The 25,287-nt window shown below is 37.1% G+C and overlaps 2 protein-coding genes and 1 long non-coding RNA gene across 7 annotated transcripts; 2 read left to right on the top strand and 1 right to left on the bottom strand.

Moving 5' to 3' along the window:
- The first annotated feature begins 170 nt into the window (after positions 1-170).
- Positions 171-5,056, top strand: LOC139962243 (uncharacterized). Of its 2 annotated transcripts, XR_011791178.1 has the most exons (4): positions 171-939; positions 2,342-2,467; positions 2,773-2,942; positions 3,349-5,056. It is a non-coding gene; the product is annotated as an uncharacterized lncRNA (long non-coding RNA). The 2 variants fall into 2 exon arrangements; XR_011791177.1 differs by having other exon boundaries at positions 175-2,467.
- Positions 5,057-12,208: 7,152 nt separating this feature from the next.
- On the top strand, positions 12,209-18,436 carry LOC139961554 (WASH complex subunit 1-like). Of its 4 annotated transcripts, none has more exons than XM_071960825.1 (4): positions 12,209-12,335; positions 13,768-14,335; positions 14,962-15,176; positions 16,309-18,436. In XM_071960825.1, the coding sequence occupies exons 2-4, from the start codon at positions 13,812-13,814 to the stop codon at positions 16,947-16,949; spliced, it is 1,380 nt and encodes a 459-aa protein (XP_071816926.1). In that variant the 5' UTR covers positions 12,209-12,335; positions 13,768-13,811; the 3' UTR covers positions 16,950-18,436. The 4 variants fall into 4 exon arrangements, with proteins under 4 accessions (XP_071816926.1, XP_071816923.1, XP_071816925.1 ...); XM_071960822.1 differs by lacking the exon at positions 12,209-12,335 and adding an exon at positions 12,387-12,544 and having other exon boundaries at positions 16,309-18,435; XM_071960824.1 differs by lacking the exon at positions 12,209-12,335 and adding an exon at positions 12,401-12,610.
- Positions 18,437-19,673: 1,237 nt separating this feature from the next.
- Positions 19,674-22,936, bottom strand: LOC139961553 (uncharacterized). The gene has a single exon (XM_071960821.1). The coding sequence runs from the start codon at positions 22,364-22,366 to the stop codon at positions 20,714-20,716; it is 1,653 nt and encodes a 550-aa protein (XP_071816922.1). The 5' UTR covers positions 22,367-22,936; the 3' UTR covers positions 19,674-20,713.
- Between the last annotated feature and the right edge of the window lie 2,351 nt (positions 22,937-25,287).

Raw genomic sequence — 25,287 nt, 5'->3', positions numbered from 1 at the left:
TCTATATACAATGCTCAGCAATGCACAATAAATCAGTGTAGATACGGAAAGTACAAATTTCCAATAGACCTAGATGGTGAAAGGTAGTACCCTCTTAATTTATGCAGATTGATAAACCCGTGGAGCCTGATTAAAGTTTAATCCAACCGTGTAGAACCAGTGACCAGAAACGTGTAATATAGTTAATATCAGTTCGTTTACTGGTGACTGTTACCCGTTTGTGTATACTTCTCGTTACTACTGCTTTTTATTTTACTTGTGATTTGCCTTTAGTACGGTAGGCCTACCTATTTTCGCGGCTTACTGTCTCTTCCGTTTCCGAGGGATAGGGTATAGGGTAAGGAATCATGGTACATGTGGAACGCGACATGGCCCGGGTTAAATTAATGGGACCTGGTCCCTGGGGAAATGGTATGGGCCCGGGGTCACTTGGGGGCAGGGGAAATATGGGATAAAGAGTAATATATTCTCTTTTCGATAGTAGCCGAAAAGGCGGCCACACTGTAAAAAATGTCTGTGATATAACAGCTTTACGCCGTCCATCTACTAAAATTAATCATGTTGTTAAAAAAATTGTTGTCCATTTACAAAATGTATTGTAACAACATTTTCTGTATATGGAAACAAAATCTTCATAACAATACATCAACTGCTGTGTCGGAACAAAAGCATCAGGCTCGATCCAAGTTTTCATTATGCGTTCGAAGTGACCGCGAAAACGTTACACCAAATCTTGCATCATAAAACGAGAATCGTATTTTACACGTTGTTGGAATGATAGAAAGTAGCATATGCGTTTAGTCTTACGCAATCAACGAGTTTTTTTGCGAAATAGTAAAGTTAACAACTGTGTCGCAAAGTTGTAGATGACCTTTGTACACTACTTACAGTTGAATGACGCTGGGCGCGCACCGAAGGTCCGAAACCGCTGTAATTACGGTAAGTTATGATTTCAAAGCTTTTTAGTCCTTTTTAATCTAACATGAGTGCAACTATAGTGAATTGAGTCATATGAAACTGTTGCTTTTTACGTAAGCATTTATTAAACGTTCGTTTGTTGGTTTGTTTGTTTTGAAATAAGCGCCAAAGCAAGTAGGCTAGGCCGATAGCACAGCTCTCTGTCGGTCCATTGTGTACATACTAGCACAAGATGCTATGGCAGTTCTTTGTTAGGCAAGCATATACGATCGCTTACTTCTAGCATATCGTCGTAGCTGTTTTGACAGTCATACCAAACCTAAGCTTACATTCATTCTTTCGCGGTATCGTTTCTATTGGCTATGATATAACGCAGCCTAGACACTGGTCACCAATCAGTATCTATGCTTTACTATATAACATAGATTCTCTTAGGAAACTTCTTGATATCACTTTTACTGTTTAGTTTGAAGCCCCCGATCGGCTTACACTAAATCTTGGGGGAGTCGTGCAGTCCCGTCCTGAATCTTGGGGGAGTCGTGCAGTACCCAATGCACGCCAAATGTTAAAATTCAGAAATGAACAATCTAGGCTAGGTTTATGGTTAACAAACTCTGGTCTATCACTAAAATAGATCATCGATCAATAAAATTGTTTTTTTTTTGTCTAATAAATCACGTTTTTCCAGTGATAAATCAGAATTTTACCAATACAACTTGTTTTGTTTTTCTCGCTGAATTTTGAAAACTAATTATTGGTCGGTAAAACCATTTGTTATTCCTTGTTCAATTCTGAAGGATGCTACTGCATGCAATGGGGAAACCCTGTATGTACTATGTGCCTGTCATTTGATGCCTTGGCGTATAAACACGATATCACAAGAACCAATGATGTTTGAACTCGAAGTTTAGTATTTATAGGTATGTTTGAGTGGGAGAGGGCTTAGGTGGAAGTTAACTATACAAAAAATTCCTGAAGGAAATTTCTTTGTAAAGGGGAATTGTGATTATTGCGAGCTAGAAAAAAATTACAGGCAAAGTCTACCTCCTAGCCCTCCTCCCCCCCCCCACCCATCCAGAACTGTGCCTGAGCTGCTAATTGCCCCTAGCCTACTTTAAGTATCATGAACAGTTGATGTATGCACTGTTGTATGCTATACTAACCCGATCTTAGCTTGAATGTGTTGATTGTGGGTGTTATGAATTATGCCAAACTGTAACCTACTTACAGTATTAACTGATATGATTTGTCATCTGTCAATATATATGTAACCAAAAGTGTTTGTTTGTTTTCCTTTCATAGGATTGGCTTCAGCTAAACCTGAGATGGAATAGTCAGGGGCACCGGATTTGTAATGTATTGTTGGAGAGCCTGACCCATTTCCGAAAGGTTTTAATTTCCATATGTTTTTACTCTCTTGCAGATGGATACTTGTTCATGTGGTGTTCACTCTGATACTGCAGCTAGAAAGATGTGTCACTACAGGCTTCATCAAAATCAACCAAATTTTCAATTTACGTGTCCTGAAGAAAAGTGCAACAGAATTTTTGTAAGTTATTCAGCTTTGAAAAGTCACTTCTATCGTGACCATAGAGAAGATGGTATTGAAACACTCATTTTATCTCTATCCTAAGACTATGATTGGTCTCACATATCTATGCACTATATCATCAGGTTTTGACTTTTTTTGTAGTAAAGTGCATCACGGTGACCACTGGATTCATCCAGAGTGCAAGAGTTTCACTTGCAGGCTACTCTTGCATAATTTCTGAATGAAATTTCTTTTAAAATTATAATCCATGGATCTTTATACTTTAAGATATTAATAAAAATGCTTTTGTTTTTATGTAACAGGTTGCAATCCATTTCTTAGAAATAGAATGGCAATAACAGTTGATCGGGAACCTCTGCTATATCCTACATCCATTATTGCTGTGTTGAAGATGTTGTTCATGAGCTACTACGTGTTCAACATATGCTATCCCATAGCTCGAGGTTCAAGCAACCATGGAATACATACAGAGGTACAGTTTAAACCTAGTTTCTTGACAGATTAACAAAGGAGGTGCATTCAAACTACAGTTCCTCCATCTTGTTGAGATCATGCAAGAAGAACTGCAAAGCAAGTTTGTTCAGTAATAGCTTTATGTCAGTGTCAATGCCAACAAATGTTGTGCAACATTAAATGTTTTCATTAAACTACTAGTGCACCTGTCACGGCATGCAAATAACAACAGTTTATATATAATAAAATGGATACAAACTTTTACTTATATATATATATTTATATATAACTTTTATGTGAAGTTTAACTAATTTTGGGGATACTATTACCAAAATTGAAAAAATTTAGTTTTTAAGCACTAGGATGTTTTTGGTAAACAAGGATAGATTGGACTCATGAAACTTTTTTCAAATTATTCCCTACAGAATACTGTTCGAGATTGATCCAGGGAGAGGGTCTAGGGCAAAGAAATCTTACAGATTATAAATCCGAAAGTAACTTCTCTTTGTGAGCGGATGAAGGAAAGTAGAGAGTGATATATGCAGTGAATGTGGCCAAAAGTATTAAGCTACTTGAGCTAACTGCATTTAATTTTGTTTTGTTTAATGCCGTATACTTTTTGTTAAATGATACCTCCATTTCAAAAGCGCTGAATCTGTGAACTATTCTGCTATAAATCACTAAATTTTACAGATTCATGTTACAATGTAACTTAAAGTTGATTTTTAAAATACTTAATAAACAATAAGGTAATCTGCTTGCTTCAGAAGTCTTTTAACCAAACATTGTATTTTCTTAAATACAAAATATGATTCTGTACAGAACAACCTTGTAGCTTTTTCAGTACAAGTTGGATGTAATTATATAAAAATATCCCAAATTTGAGCACTGTCAAGTAGATTTTCTGATTGTTCTATATATTGGAAAGGGTTCATTTTACCCAAAAAATATCCCAGTGTGCCTGAGCATTTCAATGGAAGTTTCATCACTTTGACATTGACCATCAATCTAACTGTTTTTTTTTCTTTCTATTGATTTGGGAGTTGTTCTGATAGCAGTAAAACTTATTTCCAAGGGTAGCAACTGTACTCATTCTAAACAAAGTATTTTTACTAGAAGAAATCCTTTTAATTCTAAGCATATAAATAGTATTTGAGTTTCACACTGTTAATAGCTTTTTGTTTCAGGTTCAGTTTCAATGCAACTTAAGTGGTTTCCAGGTTCATGTTATTGTTTTGTTTCTTATTTCTTTAGTATGTCATAGAGTAGTATTTTGTAGTTGTTGCTCTTTCATTCTAGACACTATCTCTTTGTAAGAGTGCTAATTACAATGGACAGCAGTATCCTTGGTAGGTTCATAAGGTAAATTGACCCCCTGCTATTCAGCATTTATCAATCTTGCTTAAATAGTATTTTACCTTTGGGAGTCTAATATCATCTGGAAAGTCCAGATTAATATGCTGAAATAGTTTAGTAGTATGATAATATCACTGTTTTTCATCGCACTGGTAGACAAATTCACACTTTATCCCTGTTTTGGAATGATATCTAAACTGTTCATGTTAGTGTAATATATTGTTACATTGTTGTTTGCAGTGCTAATTCCACATTTGCTGTTTATGATATTCTAAAAGTCTAAAACACCTGTCAAGATTGCATGTTGGTAAATAAAGATATGTGTGTTTGGTAAATTTGACTCTCTCAATGTGTTCCTCTTGGTATAACGTTGATTTTTTCATCTAAATCTCTTTCATGTACAACAAATTTCTCTCCACAAAGGATTCGCCCAGGATCACAAATTACTTTACCAACATATAGCAGCTTCATTTGAATACATAATTTTTACTTTCAACCACAACTTTTTACTGTGTATACAAACTGTTATTTGGTAAATTAACGGAAACATTCTGTCTAGAAACGAAAAAAGTTCGACCAATATACAAAAAGTATCTTGAATTTTACATCACTTCTTCCATGTTGCCACATAAAATTCTACCTGAATAAATAGAAATGAATCTGTTTCTACACAAACCGTAGTTGTGCATTTACAGTTGCTGTTGTACACTGATGAAAAAACAGATGGAAACTAATTGACAGCTTTTCTTTTGTAAATATACAGAGAAATTTTTTACAGTGCAGGTATATCTACGTTTGAAATTGCAATGAGTTGGAAACTCCAGAAGAGTGAAAAACTTCCAGCCTCATCCGGGATTCGAACCAGGACCTTCCGCTTTATATGCGGACACCTTAACCAACTATCGGTCATGGCAACTAACTGAATGCCCAGAAGTTCGAAACCTGTAGCGAATGTTGTCATTTCATCCACTGTAGGCTTTTGTCACCTGCATCATACATAGATGAAGTGAATTTAACTCTTTCACAACACTGAGACATCGCATCAAATAACACTTTGGGCGACATTGGCGATGTCATGTTATTTCGTTACACTGAACCATTGTTAGGACTTCAGTATGGTGCTATTTATAATACTCCCTTTGCAAGGATTATACTTAACTATTTAATTAGTGACACTTATACATGTCGCCCTAAGTAAATTGAACTCTTTTCAAAACACTTAGGGCGACATATGCATAAAATAAAACCTAGGGCGAAAATGCTTATTGTTATATAATAACATCTGTACTTTTAGAGAATATCTTTTAGCAATTCGCCCCTCTACCCAATTTTTTTTTCTTCAATGTTCGCGCAAACTATATTCGTGCGAATTTCAGTGATGATATCTTAGCGTATCCTCAATCATGACATTAAAATTTCAATTTGATACCTACTTCTTACGAGAAATGACGGCGACTCAGATAGGTCCTTACGACCAATTTCCAAATCTAGCGTAGGTATATATATATGGCAAAATGCCCAAATTTCACATTCAAACCCCTCTCTAACCTATATACAAGGACGGTGGGACAGACTCTTAAACCACTATAGTGGTAGTCCAGGATATCTGCTTTGTTAATCATATAAAAAAAACTATCATACCTTCTTAAAAGTAACAGTGAAGACAGTATATATCACCCCCTAATGTGACCATTTAGTGTTAGAATATAAGGGGGGGGGGGATTTGTAAGAGTTTCAATCAAAATCATATTAACAAATCAAGTTCCTTAAAGAAACAAATGCCAACAAGATATCTTACTGGAGCTTGGACACTGCTCTATTTTACTGAGACAAAAGTCATGTCCTAATGTTGCTGTTACAAGGACTTAAAGAACCAAAATGGAGGCAACTTCTTTCTCTATGTAAATAATATTTTGAATAATTCGAATTTTTCAGATCATGAAAATACAAACTCCTCTCATACCCATTAAACAAGATTCAAAGAAAACAATTTTAACAGAAGATATAGAATACCAGTATAGCATATTAATGATTAAAACGTGGGCGCATGCGTGACTCTACAGCGTTTACAATGAAAAAGAAACTATTAAAAGAAACGTCACCTACCTAAACATTACCGGGTAATAGATATATTTTATTATATATTACCATTATAAACATTTTTTCATTCAAATGGAGGGGTATTGAGAAGGACCCCTTGTAAGAAAATAAATAGTAATGGCTCTTTGGATGCATGCCCGGAGTGACCTCAATGATGAAAAAACAATGGACACTCATGTAGATAATAGTTCCTGGTGTTATCAATAAAAGCATAAGAACTGTTCTTCCAACACCCACCCACAAGCTTTTATCCGCATGATATTAGGTCACTTTTGCATAGTTGAATTGAGTGATGTTATGTTTTGCAAAGAACTGCATGATCATGAGAAAAAACTCGTAACCCTCTTATACTTTAAAAAACCTTCGAGTCACTGATGAAATACACCCTAACTCCTATGTGCATGACCATTTGACCTCAGAAAGTTTTTTTAAAGAAGTTATAAGAAGAAAAATATATCCCTTGGTTACACCCCCCCCCCCTTTTACAAAAACAAAGCAATGGGTTCCTGGGTTTGGTCCCTACATTCACTCAAAGATCCCATGAATTCCATAAGTGATGTCCAGTGGGGGCGCCAGGAATTTTTAGTTGGGGAGGCTAAGGGGGGGCTGAGCCATTTTTTGGGGTGGCTTACAAGATTGAGTGATCGTCGTCCTGGGGGAGGGGTATGAGGGGAGGGGGTGGCCCCTCCCCTTTTGAAATTTTTCCCAATCCTGGAAAGGCCTACATGCAAAATGGTGGCATTTAGCGAGGCTTTTGTCACCTGAAAATTTCTCCAAAAATATGCATTTTTTTGTGAGTAACTTTAGTCAAATTAGAATGGAAGATACCAATTCACAGTTTTCGTATCACTAAAATATTACCTGCTGTGAAAGATCCAATTCCTTTGCTCAATTATTATATGGCGCTCTCTGACACAACTCCTGTTTTAGTCTGTATACACGCTGTTTGTGAAACGCACACGACATTGCCGTATGAGAACAAAATTCATCAAAATTTCCATTGACCATTGTAGCACTGCGTTATGACTGACAAAATTTGGGTAGGCTATATTGTTTCAATGAGTATTTTGTGTGTGCCTTTTTCAGTTGGGGGGGCTAATGGGGGGGGGGCTGACTACTTCAGTGGGGGGCTAAAGCCCCCCCAAGTCCCCCCTTGGCGCCGCCACTGGTGATGTCCCCTAAGTTAACTTTTGGCACTCTTTCAAATATGCAATTTATATTTGGAAAACATACTTAGATATCTTTCATTGTAAATATGCAAGTTGCAGATGTTGGCGTCTGAGTTTATCTTTAGTTTTGTCAATGATACGACATTGCTAAGTTGTTAAGTAGCCAAACGATAGTAGGCCTACCATGTTACTATGCAAGTTTAGCATTTGTGGTGCTACAAGGGATGGGTTGGGTTCAGCAGGTAGATATGGTTGTCAATTGAGTAATGTGTGTGTATATATATATATATATATATACATAATTAGGGAATTATGTCCCTCTTTGGTACAAATTCATTTACAAAGTTTTCCTTTCAATCTCCGTATTAATTGCAGTGATCAAGTATTGTTTACACAAGCCGCCAAGGAGGTGTGTGTAGTTATGGAATGAATGAGCTTTGAGGTTACACATTAGGATTTATGGTACTGGAGGGAATTAAACTATTAATTTGTCATTATTTTGTGTACATGCAAAATTGTGGAAATATATTCCTGTCCATTCTTTCATTATATACCATTCATACTTGTATTAAACCATCCATACTTTCATCATACCCTCGTTACTTTAACTAGTGCCATCCATACTTTGTTTCAATTTTACCCACTTCCACTTTATAGTTTAGAGCTGTGTTCATCGATGTTTCATGCTGCAAAGAAGTAAATGTTGTTTTTGGCATTTACAATTTCAAGTCTGCACCACTCTTAATTCTGCTTACAACTGGAACAGAAGGAGATTTACAACAGCAGGGATGAATATAGCCTCACACAGTGATAACCATGATTGTAACACACCCACCCCGTAAGCACTCGGAGCTGTGCGCCAGCTCATTGAAAACGTGTGCATCCCAAGCTTCTGATACTCGGGCTGATTTCTTCCTTTATAGAAAGTGAATCCCCAAACCGTGGTAGTGTTCCTCTGTGCTCTTTCATTCCTAAAGAAGTTGTTTCATTAAAGAGTTTTCCCGCTGAAGACTAGCCCGTTCAATAAGGGAGTTTGCCCTTGGTTCACACCAGCCGTTATAAGTTAGAAGTATTATATTATATATGTATAGCTATAGTTTAACATTAACAATTCGATCTGCAAGAAGTGGGGTGACATCGTTAACATCGAGTTATGATGTCTTTTAAGGGATAATTTAGTACAGAGGATGATGTGCCATTGTCATATGAATCCGAGTAATAGCCTGTTGAGTAGCTTAATGTTGAGTAGATTAATGAGGTTTTAAGAGAGTATAATAGAAACAATGAGATTCACAGTGAAATTGGCGATAATATGGTTCGCCGAGTAGTGTAGTCGGGGTTATCGGCCTCCCTCTATACATTTCGTCTGGTAGTAACACCACAGTTTGACAATATATTTTACCTTCTAGTAATTAGGCAATACAAGGAAGTTACAAGAATTTACCTGAATGTATATTATAACACACATATATGGCTGTTGGACGCGGGTTTCAGTAAAATTTAACGATCATATATAGAAATGATGTAATTTCGATCACAAATGTTAAAAAGCATCAAGGTAAAATATTTAATTACATGGACGTGGTTTCGCCGAAAGCAGAAAGGAAGTTTTCGAAAGGGGAAATGTGAGCTTTTCCCAACAGTTCATGTGGTAACAAAATTCGATCGGGCGTACCACTGAAAAAGCGGATTATATAGTACAGAACTTGTCATTTAGCCTCTGAAAAAGATCCTGCTAGGATCGAAACGTCAGGCCAACTTACTTTTACACATTCTCTTACACAGGCTCTTTAGTGGGTAATCAGTTTGCTAACAGTTTTATTTTATTTTGATTACAACATGGTAACTTTAGAACAGTCGTTCTTATTAGTTTGTGATTTGTCCAAACCTATACACTGAGTACAGTACTCAGAATCTGATTGCAATTCAGACTAAGACATCATCTATCCGTGTTCATCAAAAGAGTTACGTAGTGATTAACGAGCACAGTTAATGTTCGTCGTACAGACACTTTGTATTTCATAAGTATATTCATGACATGAAGAAAGTATACTGAAAAATTAAAACAAAAAATAACTATTTACATCATAACAGAAAGTAAAACTGAAAGTTAAAAGACCGTACACATTCTTGTGAGATTAAACTATAATTAAGATAACTCATTAAATTTTTCATTTATTTAATGAAAGTTTTAAAATATCGTAATTAAGTGGTTTTCCCCTGATCCCGCTTCGCCAACTCAGTGGAGATATTAACATTATATGACAGTGCAGTTTTATTTTCTTGACTGTTGTTGAATAGAAATGTTCATTCTGAAGAAACGCCCTCTTTTTATGTCGTTCCCTGCTCTTATCCAGATTGGCGTATATAATATGGATAAGGAGTTTAACATCGAAATTGACAGAACATGCATGGTCACCTGTACACGAGTGTATTATGTGATATTAGTGGATTATAGTAAACCGTTAATCTGTATGTAATGCTACTGATTAAACTTGCCAGCCGCAAATTTGTTTGGATTAAAATTTAATCATCAATTGTTCGATTCATTTCCGTTTTCCTTGTAAACAAACAAAATAAACTAGTCCGGAAGATTGTTCACTAATAAACAGAGGATCAGAGAAAATTAAAAACAAATCTAGAAAAAAAAGAGAAAAAAACTGAATCACGGCACCAACGACATTGGGTGTAAACATCAAGGTTTCCTGGCGGCACTGATTTAAATCACGTTCTATTCAATATTTTTGTTCCCCGTTTGCTCTCTAAAACTTCAATTACATTCTTGCGGTGAAAACTTGATATATGTTCAAATATTGCAAAATGCTGACCTGGTGCAATATACAGCTCCTTTCGTTTCATCAAATATTCGATATTGCGGCATATAGGGGTTTTTTTTTTGTGTGAAGTATATTACGAAACGAAATGTCACATGCGTATGACAGGGACTCTAATTTTAGCTTCATGTGTCTTATTTTTTTAAAAGGAAGGAAATTTTTCATTTCCTATATTCGTGTTTCTCAATGTTTCCTAGAGGTGGTAACCACACTGCGTGTTTAACTATACACAAATGAAGGATATGTGTATTTTAATAGCTCACTGTGAATAAACAGCAGGATAATATGGAATCTTTATGTAAGCTTTTCATTAAAGATGTGATTGTCTCCTTGTATATTTATTTTAATATAATTTATATTTATATTTTATTATTTATATTTATTTTAATATAAAGCATAACATTACTAATCCTACAAAGGCTAAAGTTCAATTTGTCACTTGCTATATTCGAATGCAGGAATTATGAATTCTATTCCATAAGTTTGCTAAGAAGGGAAATATATTATATGGCAAAATGGCCACTAAATATGGTAAAGAGCAGGAGAAATCTTTACAAAAAATATAAATTTTGTTGTCATCCCTTTTTTCGGTTTCATAGTATGACTTCATACTTCCTATAGAAACCTATTAATAACTTTGATATATTCATTATCACACAGAAAAGCATGTTTGCAATTGTAGCGATTTTGGTATGATATTTTGTAATATTACAGACGTAAAAATGCGAAAATAAAGCTCTCCTAGCGTACGTGTAAGCCCATGATATATGAAGCATGGTATACCATGTTAAGTTATGTGGCCGCATCGGTCTGTATGTAGTATTCCAAATGACCAGGGAGCTGAAATAGCTCCCTGATACCAGTTTCAGGGAAAAGAAAAAATAACTTCTTTCATTTCCTGCTTCTTGTCGTTAAGATCCGCTTCGAGGAGATGACGTCATCAGTACATTTTTGCTGACGAAGCAGGAAATATCCCATTAAACATATTTGAAAGATGCATGAATATGCTAGAAACCGCTTCAGGAAAGACCTGTATCGCAACATTGTTGTACCTTTCATGCTTCGGTTTTCAAGATAAATTGTTCTTTCAAATATGTTTAACCAGAGTCTGGAAATTTTTTTTATTGTCAGCACAAATTTACTGATGACGTCACCTCCTCGGGTCCCGCTCTAACCGGTACTCCTTATCCATTGTTTCAGAATTCTATAATAACTGTACCAACGAAATTACGCAATGGATCGCTAGGTATGAACTTCAACATCATTATGCTTGATAAAGTAGGCTAAAAATTCAAACTTTTGTTTTCTTATTGAGTTGTGGGTTGCTTTCAAAAGGAGAGCCTCGCCCCCGTGACCTCTGTCATAAAGCACAAAATCTGCTGTTTCACATAGTTCAACGGTCACGTCTGGTATTCCGGAGAATATTTGTGCTATAATTACTTCATTTGTAGGATCATTGAAAATTCAAGTCGCCTAGTTTCGCGTATATTGCGTGACGACGATGTCTCGATATAACTACCTAACAACTATATCTGTCATCTTTAATAATTCCTTATAATTGCTAAATATAAACCAAAATATTAACACCCAGCATGTGGTGTATATGCATGGGCTATAAGAGGAAGTTAACTTCAGGTTTTTGTAAATCTAATTGTCGAATGCATGAATTATAAGTATAAATAAAAACTTTTTTTTGTGTTTGGTGTACGGTGTAATTGCCATTTTAGCCGTCATGAAGTGATGTTAGTTATAACCCACCGTCGTTGGGCGCTATATAAATAGACAGTCACGTCTTATCGTGCACAACTTAGGACCTATAAATGTATACGACAAATTGAAAGGATTTTTATACCAGGGCTAGGGATACATTCAAGAGATGCCCCTACCCCTCCCCTCTAGATCCGCCCAAAGAATGAATGTTACCCTATTTTGGGGATTCATTTGAAACCACAAGTGAGTAACCATAGTATGTGGCGCTATAACATATCTTCAGATGCAAAATTATAGACAGAGGATACTCCTCCTTGGATTCTGGCATAATGAACAAATGGTAGTGTGGTCAAACTACGAATGATTTAATAAACTCTTTCCTTTCGGTATTTCATCAGAAATTCTTGAGTGGAATCTTTCTGGATGATCAACATTATTTTATGGAAATTGGTGTTAGTTATTTCCTTGATACACCTGGTATATAATCTCAGAAAATGCACCATTTTATTTGCAAATGCGTAAGGTTAATCATACAGTGCAAGTTAGGCTAGGACTAGCCTTGGCATAACATAATACAGCCTGTACAGGCCTAGGCCTAGTATAACTTTTAAGCAAGTTCACCTTAGTCCTTACACAGTAACAGTAAGGGATATTCTGCTAATTTATTGTGCTATTTGTACTAGATAGTATTAGCTTAAAGGACAAGCAACTTACTCATGTTTTTAAACTGATGCTGCTAAGCTACACCAGTGTTGGGCTAATTGTAATATTACTAGCCAGTAGGTTAGGTCATGGTAATACTACTAGTATAGTCAGTATTGCGAAGTTCGGCATACTGCGAAAGTTTGGACACCCTAAGAAATACACGATTTCACCATGAAAATCTACAGGAAGTGTCAAATTTCACCAAAAAGTACGAAGCTACAGTTATTTTCTCTCCAAAATGACCCGTGTGCAAGAAATTACTTACATATTTGTCAATAAAATGACGAAGATCTATGAAGTCTGTTATAATTACTGAAAAGCAACTGCGCCACCAATTTTATCACTAGCGCCACACTGTGGGTTGCGTGTCCGAACTTCGCAATACTCTAGCAAGAAATACCAGTTCCACAATCACGAAGAATCTTCTTGGAAAACAACGTGAAAACAGTTTGCAGGAAAGAAAGTTTGGCCGTGTATCGTACTATAACAAAATTCTCCCACCATATGAAGTATATTTTCAAATGATTTATACCAGAAGATTTAGTTTTGGGGTGTTTTAAGTCTTAAGTGGCCGAACTTCGAAGTCACCATCCTACTAGTAGCCTAGGTAGTAATAATTTCAGGCAAGGCTTAAGAACTAGAATAAAGACCCATGACACCAAGATAATTTGACCTACAAATGGCTTACTAAGGAAAATGATCCCGCCTAAAGTTAGAGTATGATTGTAGGACTAAGAAAGTAATGTACTACTACCTGAATCATACCACACAAGGACTATGAATGACTGTGATCATTTAGTATGCATGTCAAGTCACATATATTTGTGTCCAAATTGTCATCTCAAGATCATCTTGATTAACTTAATTCTTATGACATGATAACTATTAAAAGTGATTTGGCTGCTTAGTCGTTGTAATTGACTTTTTATGACATTTTGAAATGATTATTTTAACCTTCTCCTTGTTTTAGATTTGATGATTTCTTCCTGCATGAGAGACTAGGACAGCAACATAATGCCAGTACAGGTTTACAGCGTTCCGATCATACAGCCGGATCTCAGACGAGAAGAGACAATTCATCAAATTGCAGATGCTCTAGAGTACCTGGAAAAAGTTGCCAACGATGTTTTTGACAGAATCGAGAAACGAGTCAAAGACGGGCAGGACAAACTTACCGGTGTTAATAAGAGGCTTGAGGTCGCTCAAGCTAAAGTAGACAAAATCAAAAACAGCAAAAAAGCTATCAAAGTATTTTCCAGCAATAAATATCCGGCCCCCGAGGACAAGCATTCGTATGTTTCAGTCTTTGAAGAAAGCTCCGAATTGGGCACGATTCAACGACCGTCCAGAAAGCTACACAGTAAACATGCCAACCTAGATAACAGGTCTTTGAAGGAAAAACTGCAATTTTACAATGTTCAGCTCAATATTTCCAAGAAAGATAAGGAAGGTGGGAATACTCATGAAGGGCTTGGAGGATTACCCAAGAACATCACTTCAGTTTCCAATCTGCTGTTATTCAACACGTCAGAAAATCCGTAAGTACAACAATAATTATGGGTATGGTATTGTGAAGTGGTTGCAGGTATTGGTACACTTTGGCAACTTGTGCCTCATAACACAGTGTAACATTTTCTATTTTTTGTTGTCGTAGTCTTAGCTTCTGAGAAAACATTTATTCTGCCTGTAGACATGCAAACACAGATATCTCTTTCAAGCTTCAAAATGTGTATACATATTTTGAATATCAAAATCCATTACTTAATTTGCGTAGCAAAAGCACGTCTGTAAGAAGAGTAGCCTAGGATGGACCCAAGAAGTCAGCAAATCCCAGAAAGCTCCTTAGTATTGTTTTCATCATGGCTCATTAATTGAACATTTCATCTTGTTGCCTGAGGGGGGGGGGGATTGGGGGGAGGGAGTTTGGGAAGAGAGAGGATGGGAACAGATCTTTGTCAATCAACCATTGGTTTTGTTGAGTTAATATTCTACTGTTATATAATACTTAAAAAACACTGATTTATATCAACTACTGTATAGTATACTGTACCAATCTTGATACTTAAAATAGAGTGGTTAAGCCGGTTTACCTTTGAACCGACTTTTAGAGTTTCAATGTTGCAGTCCATTACGTTGAGCTGTTTTAATTCCTTAATATGTACAGATACAAGAAGTATGTGATGATAGATCCGCTGGGAGCTGTCACCAAGACCAGAAAGGCTCTGGAAGATGAGCAAGAGGAGGAGATGGGAGCAGCTCCCGAGTCAATCACGCAGAGAGAACAGTTAGATCGCCTCACTGCCGAGAACTACTTTTACGTCCCAGACTTGGGAGAAGTTCCAGAAATAGACGTTCCAAGCTACTTGCCAGATTTGCCAGGTGAGCCTAAGATAATCTATGACTTTGATCTGATGACAAAACTTGTACGTTCAAACTTATAAGTTTTTTCCCCACTCTCATGACTTGGTTTAGAAATCATTAATCCTAGAATTTGTGCTCATTTTTATGGTGAAAGCTACCATCATGGTCTCTGAGAAAAATTAATACTCATTTTGGATGTTCAGCTTTGCTGTTCTCTTACTTGAATCTGGCATACTTGGTCTGTAAATGCCTCATAGTGAGCTCTCAGGTGCTATTCCCTTGTTGGAAGTCAAAGGTTACTTCAAGTTATGAATGTGTTCACAAGATCTATAAGCTTGTAATCAGCATGTTTATATTCCTAGATATCCAGAATGATGGAATTCCAATTCCATGTTGCCTAAGGTACACTGTAATACCAAATGTAATGCTTTTGTTAGTGTTGCAGGGCTATAGCTATGGAGGTCAAAAGAGTTTAAAGTATGAAACCCTTTTAAATACTATAACTTCAGATTTCAAACTTAGATAATGATCAAATTAAGAAGGTAGATCCACCTTAGTGAGTAAGACAACCCTATGGTTTTTATTGAGGTCAAAGATCATTTGAGGTCAATAGAAGTCACAGTCAGAAAACCTTGTGTAAATGCAATAACTCAAGAGCGAAGCTTGGATGTCTTCATACTTGGTATGTAGGCTGACATAAGTGTAAGAACCATTCTGATCTGACATTTAAATATCCAAGCTTTGTTCTCATTGACAAATCGATAAGCTTTCAACCAATCCGAGTACACTGAGATCTGTTTCTGATCTCACCTCTGTAAAGTGCGTTCATACTTCTCATTATAATTGTATAGTAATGCTGCAGTTGGTGGTGTCCATGTATAATTCAAGTCCAAACGGTTTTGTTTAGACTGCAATGTTTTGTAAGTAAATAAATGCAGAAGAAGATTTCAGATGGCTGGGCTATATTTTTGGAGGGATAGATAAATCATGCAGGTAATATTTTGTAGGTGTAGCTTTGACTCAGTCATGCATGAGATTGCTACACCAAGACACAATGTAACAGTTTCTTGAATGTTCAAGTTAGGACCTAGACATAAAGAAGAGATCAAAGAAGAAAGTATCCTAATAATGATCTCGTTCATTTCTACAGGTGTTGCGGATGACGTTACGTACAGTGCCGCCCTGGGTCCATCCATCGCGCCGTCTCTACCCGGCAGCCACATTCCTGAGCTGCCAAGTGTTACCCCAGAGGCAATGGCAATAGAAGCACCGCCCTCTTCCAACCTCCCTGCCCTTCCTGCTCCAGATTCAAGTGGTGGTCCAGCTCCTAGTAGCGCTCCACCCCCACCGCCTCCTCCACCCCCGCCACCACCTCCTCCCCCTCCATCAGCTGCACCATCGGCACCAACTCCACCGGCAGGGGCTCAACCAGCGGTAGCCAAACCCGAAGCAGGCAGAGCGAGTCTCCTAGAATCCATCAGGGCAGCAGGAGGTGCAGACAAGGCGAAACTGAAGAGTGCCAAAGATCGCAAGCTGGATAAGAAGCAGAAACAGGAAAAGGCAGCCGCTCCTCCCAAGGGCGGTGGTGACCTCATGGGTGACCTTTTCTCAAAATTGGCAATGAGAAGAAAGGGTATATCTGGTACCAAAAGGCAAGGCGGTAGTACTGGAGGTGGGACAGAGGGGGGTAACCAAGGAACAGAGAACAAAGAATCAGCGATGGATAAGCTCTCTCACATGATTCCGACAGTTTCATCATCGGGTCACGATGACGAGGATGACTGGGATTAGATGGCTTGAAAATGCTGTCACATTTTTACTTCCATTTTTTTCCCTTCTGAATGCATGATCCTATGTAAGTGTGTATGGATTGGCCTGGTCGGGGAGTTTGGGGGGCAGAAGAGGAGTAACCTTCACTCCTATCTTTTCATGATCCTCATGTATGTCGCCTGCTTATATTGAGATGCCCGCAAATTCTTTTTAATTTTTGTCCTAGGGGAGTTGTCCTGGGACGGTTATTGGGTGTGGGCCTTCCAAAGTGTATTACAGCATATCCCTATCATAAAATGAACTACAATTGCTTCATGTTAAAAACTAAGAGGTATATGTAAACTGGTTATGCTTATTACCACAGCAACAATGATAAAGTTGTTTATTTTAGCAAGCTACACTGTAGCAAGGAAAGTTAAAATTTTTGAAAGTTAAATAGCGATTTAGATGGAAATTTCCCAGTGAAGTTGCAAGTCAGCACTCTTTTGGAAAGTTAAAAAGTTCCAGAATTCCCTAACTAGTTCTTCTTCATAACATTTTGTTCAGATATTTGAGAGATTTTTTAAATCACAGCTGGACATGAAGTCTGTATATATTCCTGTGTATTGTATCAAGGCCAAGCTTAGAGTGAGATCTGATTGAGTCTGACCAATGGCCAACATTTCAAGCACTGTCATGACAGGGCAAGGCATAACGCGATACAAAGACAAAAATTGATATGACCGGAAGGACTGGATCCCATTTTTCACTAAAAAATTCCTTTAATATTAATAAACACTTAAAAAGTGTGTATCATGCTTTCATTTTGTTGGTTTATCTTGAATCATCAGTTATTTTGGCATTCTGGTTTTGGCATGACCGTTTTCAAATGAAACTTCGGTCAAGTCGTTTTGATCATACAACAGTGAACCGACTGCATTGTAGAAATTTTTGTGACTTGATGCCAAATGAAAGCAATAATGTTGCAAATTTGACCTTTCAAACTTGTCAGTCCTGTTGGAATAAGACCATATATAAAGAAGAAGAAAATAAAAGATGATATTGTCTTTGATATCAGAAAAAAAGTATTTTTTATGGTAACTTTGAGCAGAAACAAACCATTACCATCTAGCTATGGAGCTTTATGGTTTAGCACCTCGCTATTATCTTTATGCCGATGGGATGTAATTTTATAATAATGTGTAGTGTAAGTGTCACAACATGTAGTCAATATGTCATATGGTTAGTTACAGTTCACTATTGTTAATGCAACCATGTCTGAATCTGGCTTGTGGAACTTACATTCCTTATATTCCTTATAGTCCTCATGCAGTGTGTGTGCGACAGGTGTTAAAGAAACTTAAGGATGTAAATATCACAGATAACAATAGATGTTTTGTCTGCGAGCATGACTTCAATTAATGTGACTAAAAAGTTTCAAAAATAGTTTATATTGAAGATTTTTATAGAGATGTTATATCTTGATAAGAAAATATGAATATATTAGAACAATTTAATAAAAGAGACGGACAGAAAACATGAACAAATATTGTTTGTTGCATTTTGCTTTGGATATGTTTTTATATTCTTCTATATGAATGCAGTCAGTATTGCATACTGCAAGTCAAAATTTATGGTTTTGGTTATCACAGAGACAGACAATACCCGGTATTTTTTTGGTGATTGGAAATATTACAGGCAAGGCTGTTAGATGCATGGAACCAAGGTAATCTATATATTATTGACAGCGCTATGATGAACATTTTTCTATTTTTTCAACGTTACATTATAAGAGATTAAATTTTAGTTGGTATCCTAGACCACCAAACTGGTAACATAACAGAACCATAGTTGAATATTCATTAAATGGAACCTTCGACACAGACAGTTGGGACAATTTGTCTATACTGTAATTCCATGTTCTGCTTCAAAGCACCCGTACTGACAGTATGAGTAGTATGCATGTCCATCCTGCTATCAGATGATGGTTAGGAACTGTTCATACTGTCAATACGAGTGCTTTGAAGCGCAATCTTGGAGGACAGTAAAGAGTGGTATTAGCATTTACCTTCATCCTCACAATGTTCCTCCTTCACGGAAGAACCACCTATATAGTTACTGAGTAAACTGTTGTTAATGATGACTGTGAGTGTACTAATCTTGGAAACATCCTTTAAAGCAACTTTTGAGTTGAAATTTGTTAATATTTCAATGCTAGTTCATATGAACATCTCATAACAAAGCAACTCATTAGTTTGTTTAGTCAAGTTTCATTTCAGGTATAGTGAAGCAAAAGTACGAAACGAAAGTCCGAATTATGAATTTGCTTTAATAGCGATATATGATTCATATTACTATGAAACGTGTCTAGCCGACGAAATGTTGAGGGTTGAATCAAATTTATTAAGTACTCACTCAATTGCATTCATTTGAAATTTGAGATTCAAAATATCTAGAAGGATGTCTTAATTTGGTTATTTGAAATCTTACTTAAAAATTACCAATATAGGCTACTTGGAAACAATTTCCGACCAAACTTAAAAAACCTGCTTAATAAAATGAACATGTGTTAAGTTTCCACCTGCCTTTAAGGGTAGTGACCATCGGACTGTTGAACGACAAAAGGCCTTAAAACTTATTAATAACTTATTCAACCCAACGAATAGCAGTGTTATGGTAAACACATCGACCCCCTCCCCCCACAAAACTTCTTGAAAACCTATTCAACCAAACGAACAGCAGTGTTAAGGTAACACAACCACCCCCACCCCCACATACCCCTCCCCCATTCCAATTCTCACTCTTCCCTGACTGTGATAGTTTCAGTTCCTTAATTGATACCGTGTCACATTATTAACATAGCAGGTAATGTTGTAATGTCACACACATAACTTCCATTTTTCTTCCTATATAATCTTGCTCTAGATGCAAGCCAGTATACATGTAGTTGTAACATGCAGAAACCCCCAAGTTCATGATAGGTCTATACAGTGATCAAATTAACTGTTTCAAACTAAATTGAGATTCGTATAAAGCTAACTTTTCAAATGTCTTGAGACTTGCAGCTGGCGAAGAGCACGCTTCTAAAACAAACACTCCCTCTGATGACATTTCATGTACATGTAATGGATCATCCATTTAAGTAAACTTCATGCCAGTCCTTTGATTCGAAACATGTTTTATAAGCTAGGATAAAAATTAAACGTCGTTTCCAATAACAACTTGGAAGTAGTTTATTTATTTTCTTTCTGACACCTGATACGCGTATACCGCGGTGTATGTCATTGCAGGCAACTTTGAAGTAAATAACTCCGGGTATGAATGATTTAATAGAGCGGCCATATAGGAAAAGCGTCACGTTGTCATAGCAACTACGCAACTACAATCGTCTGGTTTTGACTCCAAACGTACTGAACGTGTACTATAAATTAACCATTTTAATTCACGATTAATGTTAATCTGAAGCCTCCATTATAGTTCATAAATATTCACAAGTGACAAATAAACAACGAGACTGAAATACATATGTTTATATATACAACAATATTAATATTATTTAGATTACGTTACAAATAGACAGTATAATGAGAGATTTTTTTTTGGCACGAACAAAGGGTAAATACATCATGGAGCTCAGTAAGTAGAATGCCTGAACATGAATTCGAAGAGCATTCTACGAACATCAAACGTACCACATATAAAAAAATTGCATGGACAAGACAAAACAAATGGTTATAGTCGCCAACAGATGCATACAATCGTAATGGATTAGTGTGTTACCAGCAGGCCCTTTATTGTAAAGTGACTCACTGTTTCCACATACGATGAAGAGGTGACGAATGATTAATCTTATGCCTCAGTTTCAATGGATTAAGAATTTTCCACTTAGGAGTCGGCGCTCCGTAATTTGTATTGAAATCAGGAGGCACCTTGGCAGACATTTTCTGGCGCATCAGATCAAATGTATATCTAACATTAGCTTCCTTATCTCTTAACATTTGTTCCCGATTGGACCCCTTCATAGGCCTCCTCACAGATCGAACAACATCCAAGTCAGCATTATTCATCTCGTCATAACTATTTTTAGGAGTATATGTAATGTCTCGAACAATTTCTGACGGAGTCGGCGAAGGAGCCGATAAAGCAGTTCTCCGTGCCGATAAGGCGTCTTTACGTAAATCACTTGGGGATTGAAAAATTGGCAAAACTACCGGAGTTCCCGTCTGCTTTGCCCGAGAGTTAACGGATGTCCTGTAATAGTCATTAAGCAAGTCATATTCTTCAGGCGGATTACTCCTTAGTGTCCTGTCATGAAAAATACAGTCTGGAATTCGACACTGGGAAGAAGAACTTTTCACTGGTAACGTCGGGTCAACCTCTGCCATGGAGGTTGGGGAAATGCTGAAATCGAAATCAAATCTCTGAGGCAGTTGACTAGCAGACTGCTTTTGATATTCTTCTATAAGAATTTCCTCATCGCTTTCATCAGTCAATAGTATTCTCTCGCTACTTTCCGTTCCTTTAGAAACCGGTGTTGAGGCTAACTCCTCAACAAAAAGCGCGGGAACTTTTATTACTCCGGACTTTCTGACGACATTTCTTTGAGGGCTTACTAGCAACCGTCCGTTGCTTTCTAAGGTCTTCCCAATTCCACCGAGATCACCATCAACTGCCCGATTTTCTGCATTCGACTGTGACGTCATCTGGGCGTGTTCTTTACTCCCCGTTCGTACATTCAAAGCGCGCAGTTCTTTCTCTTTGCGTAACTTGCCACTCTTTATGGGAGACGAACTGGATGCTCGTGTCTGCGGACCGCTTTGTGACGCGTTTTCTGACCCGCCATCGCTAGCGCTTGCGGAATATAAGCGCAATTCAGACGGAGAAAAATCAGATATATCCCAGGCAATGCGAGCATCTGGATCGTTACTTGCGCGTTCCGATGAATTGGCTGAACTAAGTAACGGTGTAACTTGCAGGCGGTTCCCAAACTCATCAAACCTGTAGTAACTGTCTAAAAGTTTATCAACCCTCTTCGTCGATACGTTTGTCCTGTTAAACTGCTCATAATTAGGTTCTAATACATCAAGACTTTGGATAGTCTTTGCTTTACGTTTCCGTTTTTTCTCAGTTTTTAAAGATTCCGTATTAGCAAATGATGCTTTGGTTTGAGAACGTTTCGCTAATGAAGCTTCACTTTGATCAGCCAATAATTTAGTCAATGTTTTCTCAACTTCAGCGACTTCCTTGTCAATTTGTAACATACGTTTTGTTTTATTTTCTTCCAACGATTTCAGAAATTTAAACAATTGTCTTTCATCAAGTTTCTTAGCTCTCACAGTGTGTCTTACCGTCTTCTTATGGCTCTGTATCTTAATGTCATTTTTGTCCTTGTTAAATGTTTGAAGTTTTGAAGGACTTGAAATGTCTTCGTTTGAAATGGGTTGCAACGTTTCAATCATAGTTGATTTGTTGATATAGGCTATGTATTAACTGCAATCGGAATAATGCCTCACCTCGAGTAAGAATAAAAACTCCCTCATAAATCCTTTCCGTCTTGAAATAAAAGTATTATTACCCGTGAATGAGCATATAATAAATAATTCTGTTGGAGAAATACCGCAAATGGTATCCAGGAATATTCTCCTTTTCCGTTATTTTGCTAGTTGAAAGTAAAATTCCAGAGATTCAAACTTGTATCAATTGATAGATATATACTCTGTGTTTATCCATCTCCTTCGTCAAAGATCAAGCTCTCTCCACTTGCTGTGAGCCTTAGCATTGAGTAAACACTTGTTCAACGTAATCCGCTGATCATCAAAACATACGGTACTGTCTTCGACGAGAACGTTATCAACAGAAACAAAAATAACAGTTTTATGAATCCGTGTATGATAATGATGTTCTTAGTACCATAAGAAACTGTTAAACGTGTTTCAAAATTAGGCTACAATCTAGAGTATTCTTTCCTGATCTAAACAACACCAAACAATTGTGTACAACTGTTAGCATTAAATATAGCTTTTGACGCATCTTGATTCACAACTGTTGAGATCAAAGGGGTATGTCTGTGGTTTCCATGCCAACAAAGAGGGCTGATTTCGACGGTGCGATCGAAACTCTTTTGTGCGACTTCTAAACCTCTTTGAATGGGTTTATAGGAGAATGCAATTGTATTATCTTCCCGGGATAAACACTCACTTCGGTGACTGGGGAGAAGCTGAAGGCAGCATTAATGAACAAATAATCACTTTAGATGGAAACAGGGGGAACTAAAAGCATCGCTGTTTACTGTTAACTCATCTAGTACAAGGGAGCTGAGTTAGTTGTTTCTTGCAGCTAGCAGTAGCTTGTAGCTCCTTGAGATTACCAACGACTAAATTTGAAATAATTTCGGAAGGTTTAATTTACAGATCATAAAATAAAGTATATATTTCAACTGGCTCAGAACATGTTCCTTGCAACTTTTCCAATCAATGCTACCTCAACAGAAATGTAGGCTTAGCCGTATTTCCCTTACTTCGTGCAGTTTGTCCGTCCTCAATTTTCTGAAGCTATATGCACGCTGAAAATCTAGCGACGACGCGAAATGCGTCGTCCTGTGTATCACGGGCGTAACATGTAGAAGGTTGGGGTGGGGGTGCAAGAGAAGGGTAGAACAAAGGTAGAACAAAATAAACTGCTACCGATTTTGATTATTCTTCTTTGATTTTCGTTTTGTTATCAAGTTGCGAGGTTAAAAATGTTCTGGTCAAATTTGATTCAGCTTCTTACCAGAGTACGAAGGTTATAATTTCCAGTGGGAACCAAGCGGGGACGAAGACATGCTATGTTCCCCGCCAGAAAAAAAAAGGAACTTGTACACCGACAATTGAATACAACTTTAGCTATTTGACCAAGTAATCGATTTTCATTTTTCTTTCTTCAGTAGTTATTCAAACTTGACTTTATCTGGAAGTGCTTTTAGGTTCTTGCTATTCAGTTTGGTCAAGAAAGACGATTTGTCGGTTCCCATATCGGGCACGGAGAGATCAACGATGTAAAGGGGTTCAATGACCATAGTTTGTTCATGGGATCCAGGTGGTCCAAGATTTTGGGATCCAAGGTCTTTGTTTGCTAATGAAACTAAAACTTGAAGGTTGTTTCTATCGGTCGTTGAATTAATTTAGACAACGTTAAGAGGAGACAATGTGATAGCTATTTAAATACCCCACTCCACCCCCCCCCCTTCTCACCCTCTCCTGCCTGAAAAAACCCAACCACAAGAACAATAATAGCCTATCTCCTCACTGAAAAGTATGGTTGAACAGGAAATTGGAATATATAGGATCAGCGTAGATCTCTGTAAATTGTATAGTTTGAAATGATTATAGCTAGTCCATCTTTACTCAGAGAGATGAAACCTCTGTTGAAAAGAAAGCTCGAGAGGCTATTACGGGAGAAGGCCTACCGTCCGTCTGTTATCGTTGGTTATGCCTGGGCCAACAATCCACACTGAATAAGGTGTGAACCCATGGAAGAAAGACATCAACCAGGATGCCACCACAGACCAGCTACTTCTTGAGGGGAAAGGAAGGGTTAATCTGATAGAAATATTTAACATTCAATTAAACATATCTCGAGTTAGGAACAAGTTACTGAGATGGGTTTCTCAACCAACAGTGTAGAATTGTTTTCTTCTGTTTAAGATGTCACATCGCCTGCCATCACAATATCCCTTTAATTGCCTGCTCACTATCCATTATCTGTTGGAAAATTCTATGCGGGTGTGTCTTGGATTGTCATGTTATTTTGATTAGCAATTAGGTTCGGTAAAATTTTGTTCACATAATGCAACAGGCTGAGACTGTAGACAGATACAGACAGACTGTTTCATTCTTTGTTGTCTGAAACATGAAAAACACAAACATCAGAAGAAATTTTTTCCATGAAAGCAAAAGGCAGGCAATATTTGCCTAAAAGTGCAGATTAAAGAAAGATCTGACAAACTTTAAATATTAATTCAAATCATTTCCCTTTTTTACAATTAGCCTTAATTCTTCTTTCTAGATGTGAGAGACTTTAGTTTGCAACTGACCTGAAATGTAACTTGAACATGAGACTTTGACTAAGTACAGAGTCTGCAAATGCTGGAAAGAAGACTTAGAACATTAAATCCAACTTTTGAATATTATATGCTTAATTAAAGAAATGTTGTGTCTAAGGATTATAGACAAATTGTTTTCATTACCATATAAAAGATCTGTATTAGAAATAATTTGCATTCAAGTGATAAAGTGAAAAGTTGTGTACAAATGCTGTCTAGGATTTCTTTGTGCCCAAACTGGTGTAAACAGAGTGTCATTGGCCTACAAATTTGATAGCAATGATTAACCAACAACTT

Source organism: Apostichopus japonicus, chromosome 20, assembly GCF_037975245.1.
Source record: "Apostichopus japonicus isolate 1M-3 chromosome 20, ASM3797524v1, whole genome shotgun sequence".
In the NCBI taxonomy this organism is placed as follows: Eukaryota; Metazoa; Echinodermata; class Holothuroidea; order Aspidochirotida; family Stichopodidae; genus Apostichopus; species Apostichopus japonicus.
Note: the sequence above shows the minus strand (reverse complement) of the source record. Positions and strands in the feature narration are given on the sequence as shown.